The sequence below is a fragment of the Salvelinus alpinus genome, chromosome 23 (genome assembly GCF_045679555.1).
Source record: "Salvelinus alpinus chromosome 23, SLU_Salpinus.1, whole genome shotgun sequence".
NCBI classification, from domain to species: Eukaryota; Metazoa; Chordata; class Actinopteri; order Salmoniformes; family Salmonidae; genus Salvelinus; species Salvelinus alpinus.
The window spans coordinates 20,025,884-20,044,682 of NC_092108.1; the positions used below are offsets into that span (position 1 = coordinate 20,025,884).

Sequence of the window (18,799 nt, forward strand, 5' to 3'; positions counted from 1 at the left end):
TAGCATAAAAGTTTGGTAGGGTGGCCTGATTCTAGGGGGGAAATAAATATAACAAACATTTGGTTGGAGTGTAGGGTCGTCTAAAGGGCATTTTATTATCTATTTACTTTATTTACCAGGTCAGTGGAACAATTCTCATTCTTAACAATGGGCTAAAATATAGGGTAATTGATATACTTGTCACCAAGAACACTACTATTATTCCCCACACTTGTTTTATTATTCCACTTCATCACAATTTTGCCAGTGTAATCACATATTTGAAATCTGATATGCCTAATTGTCTTTCAAAATGAATTATAGGAGGCTGTATTTTTTCAGCCATTCTAAACCCAGGCCCTGCATGTCCCCAGGCACCCTAATTTGTTGACTTCTGTGATCGAAAAAGCCTTGGTTTCATGCATGTCAACATCAGAAGCCTCCTCCCTAAGTTTGTTTTACTCACTGCTTTGGCACACTCTGCCAACCCTGATGTCCTTGCCGTGTCTGAATCCTGGCTTAGGAAGGCCACAAAATTCAGAGATTTCCATACCCAACTATAACATTTTCCATCAAGATAGAACTGCCAAAGGGGGAGGAGTTGCAATCTACTGCAGAGATAGCCTGCAAAGAAATGTCATACTTTCCAGGTCCATACCCAAACAGTTCGAACTTCTAATTTTAAAAATGAATCTCTCCAGAAATAAGTCTCTCACTGTTGCCGCCTGCTCCCGACACCCCCCAGCTCCCAGCTGTGCCCTGGACACCATTTGTGAATTGATCGCCGCCCATCTAGCTTCAGAGTTTGTTCTGTTAGGTGACCTAAACTGGGATATGCTTAACACCCCGGCAGTCCTACAATCTAAGCTAGATGCCCTCAATCTCACACAAATCATCAAGGAACCCACCAGGTACAACCCTAAATCTGTAAACATGGGCACCCTCATAGACATTATCCTGACCAACTTGCCCTCCAAATACACCTCTGCTGTCTTCAATCAGGATCTCAGCGATCACTGCCTCATTGCCTGTATCTGCTACGGGTCCGCGGTCAAACGACCACCCCTCATCACTGTCAAACGCTCCCTAAAACACTTCTGCGAGCAGGCCTTTCTAATTGACCTGGCCCGGGTATCCTGGAAGGATATTGACCTCATCCCGTCAGTTGAGGATGCCTGGTCATTCTTTAAAAGTAACTTCCTCACCATCTTAGATAAGCATGCCCCGTTCAAAAAATGCAGAACTAAGAACAGATATAGCCCTTGGTTCACTCCAGACCTGACTGCCCTCGACCAGCACAAAAACATCCTGTGGCGAACTGCAATAGCATCGAATAGTCCCCGCGATATGCAACTTTTCAGGGAAGTCAGGAACCAATACACGCAATCAGTCAGGAAAGCAAAGGCTAGCTTTTTCAAGCAGAAATTTGCATCCTGTAGCTCTAACTCCAAAAAGTTCTGGGACACTAAAGTCCATGGAGAACAAGAGCACCTCCTCCCAGCTGCCCACTGCACTGAGGCTAGGTAACACGGTCACCACCGATAAATCCATGATAATCGAAAACTTCAACAAGCATTTCTCAACGGCTGGCCATGCCTTCCACCTGGCTACTCCAACCTCGGCCAACAGCTCCGCCCCCCCCCCCCGCAGCTACTCGCCCAAGCGTCCCCAGCTTCTCCTTTACCCAAATCCAAATAGCAGATGTTCTGAAAGAGCTGCAAAACCTGGACCCATACAAGTCAGCTGGGCTTGACAATCTAGACCCTCTATTTCTGAAACTATCCGCCGCCATTGTTGCAACTCCTATTACCAGCCTGTTCAACCTCTCTTTCATATCGTCTGAGATCCCCAAGGATTGGAAAGCTGCCGCGGTCATCCCCCTCTTCAAAGGGGGAGACACCCTGGACCCAAACTGTTACAGACTTATATCCATCCTGCCCTGCCTATCTAAGGTCTTCGAAAGCCAAGTTAATAAACAGATCACTGACCATCTCGAATCCCACCGTACCTTCTCCGCTGTGCAATCCGGTTTCCGAGCCGGTCACGGGTGCACCTCAGCCACGCTCAAGGTACTAAATGATATCATAACCGCCATCGATAAAAGACAGTACTGTGCAGCCGTCTTCATCGACCTGGCCAAGGCTTTCGACTCTGTCAATCACCATATTCTTATCGGCAGACTCAGTAGCCTCGGTTTTTCTGATGACTGCCTTGCCTGTTTCACCAACTACTATGCAGACAGAGTTCAGTGTGTCAAATCGGAGGGCATGTTGTCCAGTCCTCTGGCAGTCTCTATGGGGGTACCACAGGGTTCAATTCTCGGGCCGACTCTTTTCTCTGTATATATCAATGATGTTGCTCTTGCTGCGGGCGATTCCTTGATCCACCTCTACGCAGACGACACCATTCTGTATACTTCTGGCCCTTCCTTGGACACTGTGCTATCTAACCTACAAACGAGCTTCAATGCCATACAACACTCCTTCCGTGGCCTCCAACTGCTCTTAAACGCTAATAAAACCAAATGCATGCTTTTCAACCGTTCGCTGCCTGCACCCGCCCACCCGACTAGCATCACCACCCTGGACGGTTCCGACCTAGAATATGTGGACATCTATAAATACCTAGGTGTCTGGCTAGACTGTAAACTCTCCTTCCAGACTCATATTAAACATCTCCAATCCAAAATCAAATCAAGAATCGGCTTTCTATTTCGCAAACAAAGCCTCCTCCACACACGCCGCCAAACTTACTCTAGTAAAACTGACTATCCTACCGATCCTTGACTTCGGCGATGTCATCTACAAAATAGCTTCCAATACTCAACTCAGCAAACTAGATGCAGTTTATCATAGTGCCATCCGTTTTGTTACTAAAACACCTTATACCACCCACCACTGCGACCTGTATGCTCTAGTCGGCTGGCCCTCGCTACATATTCGCCGCCAGACCCACTGGCTCCAGGTCATCTATAAGTCCATGCTAGGTAAAGCTCCGCCTTATCTCGGTTCACTGGTCACGATAACAACACCCACCCGTAGCACGCGCTCCAGCAGGTATATCTCACTGATCATCCCAAAAGCGAACACCTCATTTGGCCACCTTTCCTTCCAGTTCTCTGCTGCCTGTGACTGGAACGAATTGCAAAAATCGCTGAAGTTGGAGACTTTTATTTCCCTCACCAACTTTAAACATCTGCTATCTGAGCAGCTAACCGATCGCTGCAGCTGTACATAGTCCATCTGTAAACAGCCCACCCAATTTACCTACCTCATCCCCTTACTGTTTTTATTTATTTACTTTTCTGCTCTTTTGCACACCAGTATCTCTACTTGCACATTGATCATCTGATGATTTATCACTCCAGTGTTAATCTGCTAAATTGTAATTATTCGCTCCTATTGCCTATTTATTGCCTACCTCCTCATGCCTTTTGCACACAATGTATATAGACTTATTTTTTTCCTACTGTGTTATTGACTTGTTTATTGTTTACTCCTTGTGTAACTCTGTGTTGTCTGTTCACACTGCTATGCTTCATCTTGTCCAGGTCGCAGTTGTAAATGAGAACTTGTTCTCAACTAGCCTACCTGGTTAAATAAAGGTGAAATATTGTAAAAATGTTTACAGTTTTGAATAAGTCATACAGATGAAATGCTCCAGGCCTCTCATATAATATTTTGACGTGTGTATTGTGCACGTTAGGCAGAGATGATTGGGGGACTCACACCTCCATAAATGTATATTTTGTCTATGCAGAGTAAAATTATGGCAAGGATCTTCAGCTAGTAGGCATAAACCACCTGAATATTGATATTCATTAGATTTTTCTTGAACGTTGGATGATTTTGAGAAATATATTGTTATAACCAGAACATTTTCAAACATCCAGCACTTGGGAAACATCGATAAGGGGTGGCCAACCCTCCTGGAGAGCAAGCAGGATTTTTTCCCATCCCTATTTTAAAGAGAGTTCACCCAAAATACTAAATGTTTGTGTCCTTACCTTGAAAGCAGTCTATGTACAAGGAAACTGCAATCTATGATTTGGTTACCCACTCATCAACCATTAATATAACTATTTCCTGAGCAGGGCCTTGGTGTAGTGGTTACACTCTCCGGCACACGTCGCCTACAACTTTCCACCTGAGACCAGGGTTTAATCCCTGCTTCCAAACTTCCCACTGTTTTCCCAATTTCATTACTGGCTGAAAAAAGTGTCAAACCACCCAAAAAACATGTTTCAAAAAAATATTAAGGGGGGCGCTGGTGACCGGCAACATGTGAAGACGCGTCTTCTTGGTGCTCCGATCCAGGGCAAACAATTTACTATTAATACTTGACCAACACCTCCCACCGTGTTCATTTTGTAACATTTAATTTGGAATCGAACCCAATTTACTACTCTGACTTTTTTGGAGTGAAAAATTTGGCCTTTTAATCGTTAAAATGTCTAGACAAGGTGGAGGTGGAAAGTTAAGTTCCTAGGCGTACACATCACAGACAAACTGAAATGGTCCACCCACACTGACAGTGTGGTGAAGAAGGCGCAACAGCACCTCTTCAACCTCAGGACGCTGAATAAATTTATTCTGTCACCCAAAACCCTGACAAACTTTTACAGATGCACAATCGAGAGCATCCTGTCGGGCTGTATCACAGCCTGGTACGGCAACTGCACAGCCTTCAACCGCAAGGCTCTCCAGAGGGTGGTGCGGTCTGCACAACGCATCACCGGGGGCAAACTACCTGCCCTCCATGACACCTACAGCACCCGATGTCACAGGAAGGCCAAAAAGATCAGCAAGAACAACCACCCGAGCCACTGCCTGTTCACACCGCTATAATCCAGAAGGCGAGGTCAGTACAGTTGCATCAAAGCTGGGACTGAGAGATAGCTGTTTTTCAATCTCAAGGCTATCAGACTGTTAAATAGCCATCACTAACTCAGTGAGGCTGCTGCCTACACTGAGTCCCAATCACTGGACACTTTAATAAATGGATCACTAGTCACTTTAAATAATGCCACTTTAATAATGTTACATATCTTACATAACTCATATCACATGTATATACTGTAATTTATACCATCTACTGCACCTTGCCTATGCCGCTCGGACATCTCTCATCCATATACTTATATGTACATATTCTCATTCACCCCTTTAGATTTGTGTGTATTGGGTAGTTGTTGGGGAATTGTTAGATAATACTGCACTGTTGGAACTAGAAGCACAAGCATTTCGCTACACTCGCATTAACATCTGCTAACCATGTGTTTGTGACCAATAAAATTTGATTTGATTTGACAACGGCCGAGAGTAGTAGAGATATACCAGTACAGAGGGATAGGCCAAAAAGTAAAATAAGTTTCAGTAAGATTGGATTTTTAGCATTTATAGCAATGGTTATTAATTGTACTGCAGGGATGGATCAGAAGTCTCAGAAAATTGAGGTTGTGGTGGCATCTGCAGAGAGGTATTTGGGTGTACGAGACTTAGAGTTACAGGATGTGTTAAGTGGCGATGTCCCATCCTTTCAGGGTGATGGCATAAGGTAGGAATAAATAGGGGGGGGGGGGGGTGTTAATTTTATTTTATATCATTTTGAAATTGGTGAGTATAGTGTTAGATGGTAGGGTATTTGTTTAGTACATTTTTATTTTTCAAAGTATAAGGGAGTTATACTCCAGTCTAGTAGGTGGCGGAAATGCAACAAATTGGATGCCAACCGCCGTTAAACCTCATAGAAGAAGACAACAACGGCCGCGGGCCACAAAGGAGCAGGCCTCTGCTGAAGCCTCGGGCTCACCTGACACGGACTCTGATCCCCCCTGACATAGCCATGGTAATGGCGGCTATCATTGAGTCTGAAGAGGCTGTGCTGGCTAAGGTGGAGTCATTATCCACTGATCTATCCGCACAAATAGCTATTTTCGCCACCGAGGTCAACATAAAGATCGACCGCGTTAACGAAGACTTGGCGAGACATGACACCCGTCTGAATTTTTTTATTTTTTATTTCACCTTTATTTAACCAGGAAGGCCAGTTGACAACAAGTTCTCATTTGCAACTGCGACCTGGCCAATATAAAGCATAGCAGTTCGACACATACAACAACCCAGAGTTACACATGGAATAAACAAAACATACAGTAGAAAAAAAGAAAACAAAAAGTCTATATACAGTGTGTGCAAATGAGGTAAGATAAGGGAGTTAAGGCAATAAATAGGCCATGGTGGCAAAGTAATTACAATATAGCAATTAAACACTGGAATGGTAGATGTGCAGAAGATGAATGTGCAAGTAGAGATACTGGGGTGCAAAGGAGCAAGATAAATAAAAACAGTATGGGGATGAGGTAGATAGCCATCTGTAAACAGCAAATCTATGTACAGGTGCAGTGATCTGTGAGCTGCTCTGACAGCTGGTGCTTAAAGCTAGTGAGGGAGATATGAGTCTCCAGCTTCAGTGATTTTTGCAGTTTGTTCCAGTCATTGGCAGCAGAGAACTGGAAGGAAAGGCGGCCAAAGGAGGAATTGGCTTTGGGGGTGACCAGTGAGATATACCTGCTGGAGCACGTGCTACGAGTGGGTGCTGCTATGGTGACCAGTGAGCTGAGATAAGGCGGGGCTTTACCTAGAAGAGACTTGTAGATGACCTGGAGCCAGTGGGTTTGGTGACAGGTATGAACCGAGGGCCAGCCAACGAGAGTGTACAGGTCGCAGTGGTGGGTAGTATATGGGGCTTTGGTGACAAAACGGATGGCACTGTGATAGACTGCATCCAATTTGTTGAGTAGAGTGTTGGAGGCTATTTTATAAATGACAAAGTCGCCGAAGTCGAGGATCGGTAGGATGGTCAGTTTTACGAGGGTTTGTTTGGCAGCATGAGTGAAGGATGCTTTGTTGCGAAATAGGAAGCCGATTTCTAGATTTAATTTTGGATTGGAGATGCTTAATGTGAGTCTGGAAGGAGAGTTTACAGTCTAACCAGGCACCTAGGTATTTGTAGTTATCCACATATTCTAAGTCAGAGCCGTCCAGAGTAGTGATGCTGGACAGGCGGGCAGGTGCGGGCAGTGATCAGTTGAAGAGCATGCATTTAGTTTTACTTGCATTTCGGAGCAGTTGGAGGCCACGGAAAGAGTGTATGGCATTGAAGCTCGTCTGTAGGTTTGTTAACACAGTGTCCAAAGAACTGCCAGAAGTATACAGAATGGTGTCGTCTGCGAAGAGGTGGATCAGAGAATCACCAGCAGCAAGAGCGACATCATTGATGTATACAGAGAAGAGAGTCGGCCCGAGAATTGAACCCTGTGGCACCCCCATAGAGACTGCCAGAGGTCCGATTTGACACACTGAACTCTATCAGAGAAGTAGTTGGTACCCATGACCAGCTCTGAAACCAGATTGCATGGCGGAGAAGGTATGGTGGGATTCGAAATGGTCGGTAATCTGTTTGTTAACATGGCTTTTGAAGACCTTAGAAAGGCAGGGTAGGATAGATAGGTCTGTAGCAGTTTGGGTCTAGAGTGTCACCCCCTTTAAAGAGGGGGATGACCGCGGCAGCTTCCCAATCTTTGGTAATCTCAGACGATACGAAAGAGGTTGAACAGGCTAGTGATAGGGGTTGTAACAATTTCGGCAGATAAGTTTAGAAAGAGAGGGTCCAGATTGTCTAGCCCGGCTGATTTGTAGGGGTCCAGATTTTGCAGCTCTTTCAGAACATCAGCTATCTGGATTTGGGTGAAGGAGAAATGGGGAGGCTTGGGCGAGTTGCTGTGGGGAGTGCAGGGCAGTTGACCGGGGTAGGGGTAGCGAGGTGGAAAGCATGGCCAGCGGTAGAAAAATTCTCAATTATAGTGGATTTATCGGTGGTGACACTGTTTCCTAGCCTCAGTCCAGTGAGCAGCTGGGAGGAGGTGCTCTTATTCTTCTTTTTTGAGTTTGTGCTACAGGATGCAAATTTCTGCTTGAAAAAGCTAGCCTTAGCTTTCCTAACTGCCTGTGTATATTGGTTCCTAACTTCCCTGAAAATGTGCATATCACGGGGGCTATTCGATGCTAATGCAGAACGCCACAGGATTTTTTTGTACTGGTCAAGTCTGGAGAGAACCAAGGGCTATATCTGTTCCTGGTTCTACATTTTTTGAAACGGGCATGCTTATTTAAGATGTTGAGGAAGGCACTTTTAAAGAATGACCAGGCATCCTCCACTGATGGGATGAGGTCAATATCATTCCAGGATACCCGGGCCAGGTCGATTAGAAAGGCCTGCTCGCTGAAGTGTTTTAGGGAGCGTTTGACAGTGATGAGGGGTGGTTGTTTGACTGCGGACCCATTATGGATGCAGGTAGTGATCGCTGAGATCTTGGTTGAAAACAGCAGAGGTGTATTTGGAGGGCAAGTTGGTTAGGATGATATCTATGAGGGTGCCCATGTTTACGGATTTAGGGTTGTACCTGGTGGGTTCATTGATAATTTGTGTGAGATTGAGGGCATCAAGCTTAGATTGTAGGATGGCCGGGGTGTTAAGCATGTCTCAGGTTAGGTCACCTAGCAGCACGAGCTCTGAAGATAGATGGGGGGCAATCAGTTCACATATGGTGTCCAGGGCACAGCTGGGGGCAGAGGGTGGTCTATAACAAGCGGCAACGGTGAGAGACTTGTTTCTGGAAAGGTGGATTTTTAGAAGTAGAAGCTCAAATTGTTTGGGTACAGACGTGGATAGTAAGACAGAACTCTGCAGGCTGTCTCTGCAGTAGATTGAAACTCCGCCCCCCTTTGGCAGTTCTATCTTGTTGGAAAATGTTATAGTTAGGGATGGAAATTTCAGGGTTTTTGGTAATGTTCCTGAGCCAGTATTCAGACACGGCTAGGACATCCGGGTTGGCAGTGTGTGCTAGGGTAGTGAATAAAACAAACTTAGGGAGGAGGCTACTAATGTTAACATGCATGAAACCAAGTCTTTTACGATTACAGAAGTCAACAAATGATAGCGCCTGGGGAATGGGAGTGGAGCTGGGCGCTGCAGGGCCTGGATTAACCTCCACATCACCAGAGGATGAGTAGGATAAGGGTACGGCTAAAGGCTAAAAGAACTGGTCGCCTAGTACGTTCGGAGCAGAGAGTAAAAGGAGCAGATTTCTGGGCACGGTAGAGTAGATTCAAGGCATAATGTACAGACAAAGGTATGGTAGGATGTGAATACAGTGGGGGTAAACCTGTGCATAGAGTGACGATGAAAAAGATATTGTCTCTAGAAATATCATTTAAACCAGGTGATGTCATCGCATGTGTGGTAGGTGGAACTAAAGTGTTAAATAAGGCGTATTGAGCAGGGCTAGAGGCTCTACAGTGAAATAAGGCAATAAATACTAACCAAAACGGCAATGGACAAGGCATATTGACGTTAGCGAGAGGCATGCGTAGCCGAGTGAATCAAAGGAGTCCAGTGAGTGGCTTCTGGCAGCTTGCGTGCCAGGGCTAGCAAGTTAGCAGAAAAGCCTTGGAGGGACGTCGCGATGGATGAACGTCTGTTGTGGCCGCCTCGTGCTATTACGTCGCCAGACGAATCAGCAGGGCTCCGTGTGGTAAACCAGGCCAATTAGCAAAATAGGTATGGTTGCCAAAGAACTTGTCCGATGGGCCTCTTAAGCTAACAGTCCGATGTGCTCTGGACAGCTAGCAGGCCGCAGCTAGCAGGCTAACGGGTGGGCATTCAAGGGACGGCAGAGCCAGTTGAGAAAACCCCCTCGGGCAAATCACGTCGGTGGTCCAGTCATGATGGGTCGGCGGGGGTCCGGGCCAGTTGGCAAAATAGGTATTGTAGCACAGGGAGTGGCTGATGGGCTTCTTTGGCTAGCCGAGAGAATAGTCTCGAAGATGGCGCAAATATTTACTCCGACAAAGTGGTGACACTGGAAGAGCAAGTCACCCGGCTATCATCAGATGTTGTCAAACTCACTTGCAAAAGTTGAGGACCTCAAGAACAGACAGCGTCGGGGGAATGGTCGCATTTTCGGGGTGAGAGAGGGACTCGAGACAGTAGGCGGAATGCAGCCTACCCTGTCCATAGCTAAACTGCTACAGGAAATGCGATTACGCCCCCACCCTTGACCGTGCGCACAGAAACATACAGTCCATAGTGGAGAGTCGCCCAGACCCATAGTAGTTCAATTCCACTACCTTCAGGAGAAGGATGTCTTCCGTAAGGCAGTGCGAGCGGCTCCCATCACCCACGACGGCTGGAATATTCTCATTGACTCTGACTATACAGCGGCAGTCATGAAGAAGTCAGCCTTCAACGAGGTGAGGGGCTCCTACACCGCTGTCTGGACACCAAGTTCGGCATTCTTTACCCAGCTGTACGGAAGATAACTACTCCCTCCGGCGAGCAGAAGACATTCTTAGACCCTTCCAAGGCCAAATAATACATTGTCACGCACCTACATCCACAGGAGGACAGGCGAAATAATACTAACTAGCCATTGTGGGCTCATACTGTGACCCTGCACTAGCCGTGCTAACGCGACCAAGGACCAACTAGTGAATTCATGTCTTGATTAGAAACCCTGCTGCCAAAAAATGACAATTATTCATCCAGTAACTTAACGTTAAGAACAATGATGTTATGTATAGGGTGACATGTTCACACAAGTACAATATAGTTTGAATAGTATTGTAATGAAACAGAGGGAGCAGGTCTCGGACCCTCGATCTTCTAGCCCGAAGTCCAGCGCGCTATCGACTGCTGCAAAAGCATGCTCGTGCGGCAGAGTCGATATCCGTGCTTATATACCCAGGGTCGTTACAGTATTTTATTTGCAGTACATGGCACAGTTAGCTTTTACCAACTAGATGCGGCTGTACAGCCACCATGATAGGTGGCGCGGTAATAATTAGCCTAGTCGCTACCAAAGTCTAACCACTGAGCTCTCTTTCCATGCCTTAATAGGATACCCAACTAACATACTGTGAGCATGTTTAATACATACAAGTTTATACTCCCAAAGGGCCATGTATTATCCTTTACTATTTTACTGTTTGTTCCGCCCTGGTGCTTGGTGGCGGATTGCACGGGTTTGCAGGTTGTATAGCCGAGCGAACACTGCAGGACGGGTATTAATTAACAAGCGTTTGCCAGTCAATTTTCGGTGTTCTTGGAGTGTGTATGTACAGTGGCAAGAAAAAGTATGTGAACCCTTTGGAATTACCTGGACTTCTGCATAAATTGGTCATAAAATCTGAACTTCATCTAGGTCACAACAATAGACAAACACAGTCTGCTTAAACTAACAACACACAAACAATTATATGTTTTCATGTCTTTATTGAACACACTGTGTAAACATTCACAGAGCAGGGTGGAAAAAATGTGAACTTTTGGATTTAATAACTGGTTGACCCTCTTTTGGCAGCAATAACTTCAACCAAATGTTTTCTGTAGTTGCGGATCAGACCTGCACAACGGTCAGGAGGAATTTTGGACCATTTCTCTTTACAAAACTGTTTCAGTTCAGCAATATTCTTGGGATGTCTGGTGTGTTTCAGTTCAGCAATATTCTTGGGATGTCTGGTGTGAACTGCTTTCTTGAGGTCATTCCACAGCATCTCAATCGGGTTGAGGTCAGTACTCTGACTGGGCCACAGTCCTGACCTCAACCCGATTGAGATGCTGTGGCATGACCTCAAGAAAGCAGTTCATTGCATCCAAGTCTAGACAGATCCAGACCGAAGCCCAACAATGTCATTTCAAAATCAGGTGCAGTAATTAACCAATTTCTAGAATCCTATAATTTGTCTGATCTATGGAAAAGGAGCAATCCCAATGCTAAACAGTACTCTTTTTTTTCCTCCAGTCCAGCACTCATACTCTAGGATTGACTTTTTCCTGCTGGACAATAGAATTCTTTCTTTTGTAACTAATAGCCAATATCACAGCATCTTTATCTCAGACCATAGCCCTGTCCAGCTAGATATCCGCTTTCCGGACAGTACTGTGTCACAACGCGTGTGACGACTTGACCCACTTCTACTATCCTGTAGTGCGTTTTTTTTTTAAATACATAAACTCATATTGATGTCTTTTTACAGTTAACTGAACCCCTGTCCTGTCTCACTCTACTGTGTGGGAGTCGTTAAAAGCATATCTAAGGGGCCAAATTATTTGACAACAAACAGCGCACCAAACGCTTATCGGAGCTATCTCAACTCATTCTAGATGTGGACAACAGATATGCCTCTTCTCCGACTCCTGAACTCTACAAAGAGAGACTGCTACACCAATCGTAATTTGACAATCTTTCCACCAAACAAACGGAGCAGCTTCTGTTTAAGTCGAGGCAAAGATTCTATGAACACGGAGAGAAAGCTGGCAAGTTATCTTACCAGCTTTGACAATCTGCTGCTAGCAGCACCATACCATACCTGAAATCCACATCACCAACGAACTTTCATGGTCCAAACACACCAAGACAGTCGTGAAGAGGACACAACAAAACATTTTTCCCCCTCAGGAGACTGAAAAGATTTGGCATGGGTCCACAGATCCTCTAAAGGTTCTACAGCTGCACCATCAAGAGCATCCTGACCGGTTGCATCACCGCCTGGTATGGCAACTGCTCGGCATCTGACTGTAAGGCGCTACAGAGGGGTAATGCGTATGGTCCAGTACATCACTGGGGCCAAGATTATTGCCATCCAAGACTTACATAATAGGCGGTGTCAGAGGAAAGCCCATAAAATTGTCAGAGACTCTAGTCACCCAAGTTATAGACTGTTTTCTCTGCAACTGCACGGCAAGTGGTACTGGAGCACCAAGTATAGGACCAAAAGGCTTCTCAACAGCTTCTACCGCCCCCCAAGCCATAAGACTGCTGAACAATTAATAAAATCGCCACCGGACTATTTACATTGACAGTGTACTTTTGTACACGGCTGCTACTCGCTGTTTATTATCAATGCATTGTCACTTCACCCCTACCTACGTGTACAAATTACCTCAACTAACCTGTACCCCCGCACACTGACTCGGTACCGGTACCCCCTGTATATAGCCTCGTTATTGGTATTCTTATTGTGTTACTTTTTTAATTATTTTTTACTTTAGTCTATTTGGTAAATATTTTCTTAACCAACAGTGCAGTTCAAGAAGAGTTATGGGCTTGTAAGCATTTCACGGGAAGGTCTATACTTGTTGTATTTGATGTAGTGTTACATATTTACCTACAGAATAATACAAATTGCCCGAGACCACGTTAAATAAATCTGATATTAAGGTAAGATTTGAATGGATAAAGCTGATCTGAGAGCAGCACTGGCTTTCTTTCGATCCCATCAGTATCAACACATGTGCCAACGACACACTTAGTGAACGTTTTCTCTGTGGTGTTTTGGGTAACGCAAGTGACTACGATGCAGCGGATACCAGTCCCTGCTCTCTGCGGCTCTACATTGCGCCTCATCGTGGAAGGCAAAGTCCCGCTGAACGTCTGGTGCGAACACAGAGTGAAAATTAAAGATGTAAACCACTGAGCCGATTTACGAGCTACCTGGTTTCTAAAGTGTAGTCTCAAAGCTCTCCACTTTTATAAGGGTTTATTCAAACATATATTTAGGCCTATATTTAGGCCTATAAAATTATGACAACCCCAAATGCTTTATTATATTGATTAAGCTCCACTGTTGGATTTTGATTAAAAGTCACTCATTTTATTCAGCTGGCTGAAAACCACTTGTTTGTCACACGCACACATCATGTATCCTGTCATAAACTTTGCACTGTTTTCTCATGGTCACACTAAGCTGAATGACTATTAGGCCTAGTTGATGGGTATTATAACCTACATCAGAATTGGAGGAATACACCATTTACTTGTTGATATAACTTGTCATGTTTCTCATAGCATGTCAAATAGCTTGTCCAGTATGTGTGTGTTTTATGACTAGCGCTGCTGTTTTGTGCTGGCAGGTTGGGTTCTGTGGGAGCTGGAGCCCTGTGGGTCTGTTGAGGTGAACCAGGCAGTGCAGGCAGGAATTTAAAAGTCAGTTCATTTCAGTATTTGGATTGAAGTCTGACTATTAATTATACTGCCTGTATAATTCAGTCTGGGCCTAGAACCGTCCCACTTAGATTCAGGGCTACTCAGAAAACTGATTTTCTCTCTGTAAATGTCCTCCCTTTTGTTGCTATTTTCTTTTCTATTTTTTTCTTTTTTAATTTTTTACCCCCTTTTATCCCCAATTTTCATGGTATCCAATCGCTAGTAATTACTATCTTGTCTCATCGCTACAACTCCCGTACGGGCTCGGGAGAGACGAAGGTCGAAAGTCATGCGTCCTCCGAAGCACAACCCAACCAAGCCGCACTGCTTCTTAACACAGTGCGCCTCCAACCCGGAAGCCAGCCGCACCAATGTGTCGGAGGAAACACCGTGCACCTGGCCCCCTCGGTTAGCGCGCACTGCGCCCGGCCCGCCACAGGAGTCGCTGGAGCTCGATGAGACAAGGATATCCCTACCGGCCAAACCCTCCCTAACCCAGACGACGCTAGGCCAATTGTGCGTCGCCCCACGGACCTCCCGGTCGCGGCCGGCTGCGACAGAGCCTGGGCGCGAACCCAGAGACTCTGGTGGCGCAGCTAGCGCTGCGATGCAGTGCCCTAGACCACTGCGCCACCCGGGAGGCCTGCTATTTTCAACCTATTAAGTTAACCTAACTTACAATTTTTATTTGGTTTCAATCAATCTGCAAAGGGTTGGCAATTTACACTCAAGTATGGAAATGTCAGGTATCACATCTCATGAATAACCATGGGTTTAAGGATGAGCAACCACATTTAACCTCTCTGGGATATGTGGGACGCTAGCGTCCCACCTCGCCAACAGCCAGTGAAATTGCAGGGCGCCAAATTCAAACAATCTCATAATTAAAATTCCTCAAAAATACAAGTATTATACACCATTTTAAAGATAAACTTCTTGTTAATCCAGCCACAGTGTCTGATTTCAAAAAGGCTTTACGGCGAAAGCACACCTTGCGATTATGTTAGGTCAGCGCCTAGTCACAGAACCATACAGCCATTTTCCAAAGAGGGAGAGGTGTCACAAAAGACAGAAATAGCATTAAAATTCATCACTAACCTTTGATGATCTTCACCGGATGGCACTCCCAGGACTCCATGTTAGACAATAAATGTGTTTTGTTCGATAAAGTTCATCTTTATGTCCAAAAACCTCATTTGAAATTGGTGCGTTATGTTCAGAAATGCATTGTCTCAAACAAACATCCGGTGAAAGTGCAGAGAGCCACATCAAATTACAGAAATACTCATCATAAACATTGATCTAAGATACAAGTGTTACACAAACGATTATAGATAAACTTCTCAACGCAACCGCTGTGTCAGATTTCAAAAAAACTTTACGGTAAAAGCACACCATGCAATTATGTTAGGTCAGCGCCTAGCCACAGAAAAACATACAGCCATTTTTCAACCAAGCAGAGGTGTCACAACTCAGAAATAGATTATAAATATTCACTTACCTTTGATGATCTTCATCGAAATGCACTCCCAGTTCCACAATAAATGTTTGTTTTGTTCGATAAAGTCCATTTATGTCCAAATACCTCCTTTTTGTTCGCGCATTTAGTTCACAAATCCAAATTCACAAGGCGCAGGCACTTAGTCCAGACAAAGTCAAAACAGTTTCATTACAGTTCGTAGAAATATGTCAAACGATGTATAGAATCAGTCTTTAGGATGTTTTTATCATAAATCTTTAATAATATTCCAACCGGACAATTCCTTTGTCTTTAGAAATGAAAGGGAACGCAGCTCACTCACGGGTGCGCGCGTGACTTAGCTCATGGCATTCTGCCAGACACCTGGTTCAAACAGCTCTTATTTGCTCCCCCTTCATAGTAGAAGCCTGAAACAAGGTTCTAAAGACTGTTGACATCTAGTGGAAGCCTTAGGAAGTGCAATCTAACCCCATTTACACTGTATATTGGATAGGCAAAGATGTGAACCTCAGATTTCCCACTTCCTGGTTGGATTTTTTCTCAGGGTTTTGCCTGCCATGTGAGTTCTGTTATACTCACAGACATCATTCAAACCGTTTAAGAAACTTCAGAGTGTTTTCTATCCAAATCTACTAATTATATGCATATTCTAGCTTCTGGGCCTGAGTAGCAGGCAGTTTACTCTGGGCACCTTATTCATCCAAGCTACTCAATACTGCCCCCCAGTCCCAAAGAAGTTTAATAACTTCTTAGGAGCATTGTCTAGAGATGTTTTGTCTATTTGTATCAATTCTCTAAACCAATGCATTTTCTTTTTTTAATTGTTTTGGGTTATGAACTTCTGCAGAGAACTGATTCTCTTATTTGTGTTTTCAATTTTATAAGTAGCTGTTTGACTGATTTCACAGAAATATCCACATAAAAGGGCATTTATTAGAAAGTTTATGGTAACCCTTTCTGTCGTCGTTTCCGTTATCAAGCTTTCCCGGAAAACTTTTTTCACAAACAATGCTTCTAGCCAGCTTCAAGGAACTGTACAATAGAAGAAACGATTCTGTTATAAACATTTCACAGAAGCACTACATATTCGTTTTTGTGTAACAACGTTGATTTTATTTTTAAAAACAATGTCTGTTTCTTTCAGTACACAAATAGCTGCCATCATGGACGTGCTAACAAAGTCAGCTGTTGCAGAAATAACCAAACTTGTAGACGAGGGCACTGTAGTTCTACAGCTGGAAATGTGTCGGAAAGAAAATGAGATAGAAGGCCTTCAAAATAGTTTACAGCTGTTGGAAAGAGAATTAAGGAAAGCTCAAAGGGAAGCAGCAACACGAGTGACAGATGACAGGCAACATGCTGAGGAAATTCAGGTTGGGAGTGGGACTCCACAAAAAGGTGAGAGGCAAGCTTACTCTTAGTGGTACAAGTCAGGTTATGTTGCATTGTTCAGTGTTTTTGTTTTATTGCTTATTTGACTTTATATTTTCTCAAAATTACAAACTGTCTACTTCCAGGTGATGAAGAGGACCAGAAATCCCAAACTATGCCCGTAGAGAACCCAGTAGAGAGCTTCAATGAGCTGCAGCGGTCTGGACACCTTGAAGAGGAGAGGAGTGGACTGGAGTTTCTGGTGAAAGCAGAGCAGGTGGAAGAACATGTAGCCCAGGGAACCATAGAAGATCAAAGAATCACAGAAAGTGTGGACTTTAGAATGGATGAGAGAGATAGTCAGCTGTGGTCCTCTGTTACACAAGGACTAAGTGGGAATAATTCTGGCCACCCAGATGGGTCTTACTCTACAGGGAGATGCTTACAGATGTTCTCATCTCAGGCAGATCAATATCCCGCTCCCATCCCATCCCATCCTTCCTGTAACTCTTTGTCCACTGTAGAGAAACCGCTGGATGACATAGTCAGCACTGTCCCACTGAAAGTGGAGCCTAAGAGGCATCCTGTGTACCATGACAATGCCATGTCTGAGTCCATACATGTTGTGCAGGGGCAGTACAGAGATACTCTGCATCCTGTTGTGAGGGAGGGCTTGATTTTACAGCCCAGAATGCAGCAGCCAGGACCTTCTTCACAAGGGCTCTTGAGACCAACTGAGAGCACTTCAGAGTCACACTCACACAACCAAGAGCATATTCTTAATAGGAACAGATTGAAAACAAAGAGGATGGTAAATGTTTGGAGAGCTGTACCAAACCAAAAAGTGTTCATCTGCTCATTGTGTGGAAAGAGCTTCCACCGCCATTGTCAACTTGAAGCACACCAGCACTCTCATGCTGGAGTCAAGCCATACAGATGTCTTGAGTGTGGGAAAAGTTTTACTCAGAAAAATAGACTTAAGTCACATCAGAGTGTTCACACGGGTGAGAGACCTTTCAGTTGCAGACTCTGTGGCAAGATGTTTACAAGGCAGGACAACTGCCAAAGACATGAGCGATTTCACAGTGGACAAAAGCCATTTAGTTGTGTTCAGTGTGGTAAAAGTTTCACGGTTCTCAGTAACCTCAAACTACATCAAAAACATCAATGTAAATTTGCCAATGTCAGAGTTTAAGATTGCATGTTGTATAGTGTTTTCCTCAGCGTTGTACACTTAATGAACGTTTTACATATGTTGATTGTTGAGCCGTTCAACTGTACTGAGATTAGCAGGTTTAGGTTTTTTAATTGTTATTAGTTTCTACATTATGAATGAAGTATTAAAGATGTTAATCCTCTTTTTCATGTAATTTTTATTTTCCTCATCAAGAGAGCAACAGCTCCACTTTTCTACCCATTAACTCAATTATCCATTTTTACTTCGTTTGAATCAATCTACAAAGAGATGTCAATTTACACCCTAGTATGGACATCTCAGGTATCACATATCATGCATAACTATGGGTATTGTTAAGGGTGAGCAAGCAAACGTAATAACTTCTTAGGAGCATTGTCTAGATACACTATATATACAAAAGTATGTGGACATTGCTACAAATGAGTGGATTTGGCTATTTCAGCCACACCCGTTGCTGACAGGTGTATGAAATCAAGCACACAGCCATGCAATCTCCATAGACAAACATTGGCAGTAGAATGGCCTTACTGAAGAGTTCAGTGACTTTCAACGTGGCACCGTCATAGAATACCACCTTTCCAACAACTCAGTTCATCAAATGTCTGCCCTGCTAGAGCTGCCCCGGTCAACAGTAAGGGCTGTTACTGTTAAGTGGAAACGTCTAGTAGCAACAACGGCTCAGCCGCAAAGTGGTAGGCCACACAAACTCACAGAACGGGACCAC

The 18,799-nt window shown here is 44.4% G+C and overlaps 1 protein-coding gene across 1 annotated transcript; it reads left to right on the forward strand.

The window, feature by feature from the left end:
* Positions 1-16,455: 16,455 nt before the first annotated feature.
* On the forward strand, positions 16,456-18,235 carry LOC139550498 (uncharacterized). The gene is made up of 2 exons (XM_071361428.1): positions 16,456-16,904; positions 17,024-18,235. The coding sequence occupies exons 1-2, from the start codon at positions 16,634-16,636 to the stop codon at positions 18,070-18,072; spliced, it is 1,320 nt and encodes a 439-aa protein (XP_071217529.1). The 5' UTR covers positions 16,456-16,633; the 3' UTR covers positions 18,073-18,235.
* The last annotated feature ends 564 nt before the right edge of the window (positions 18,236-18,799 follow it).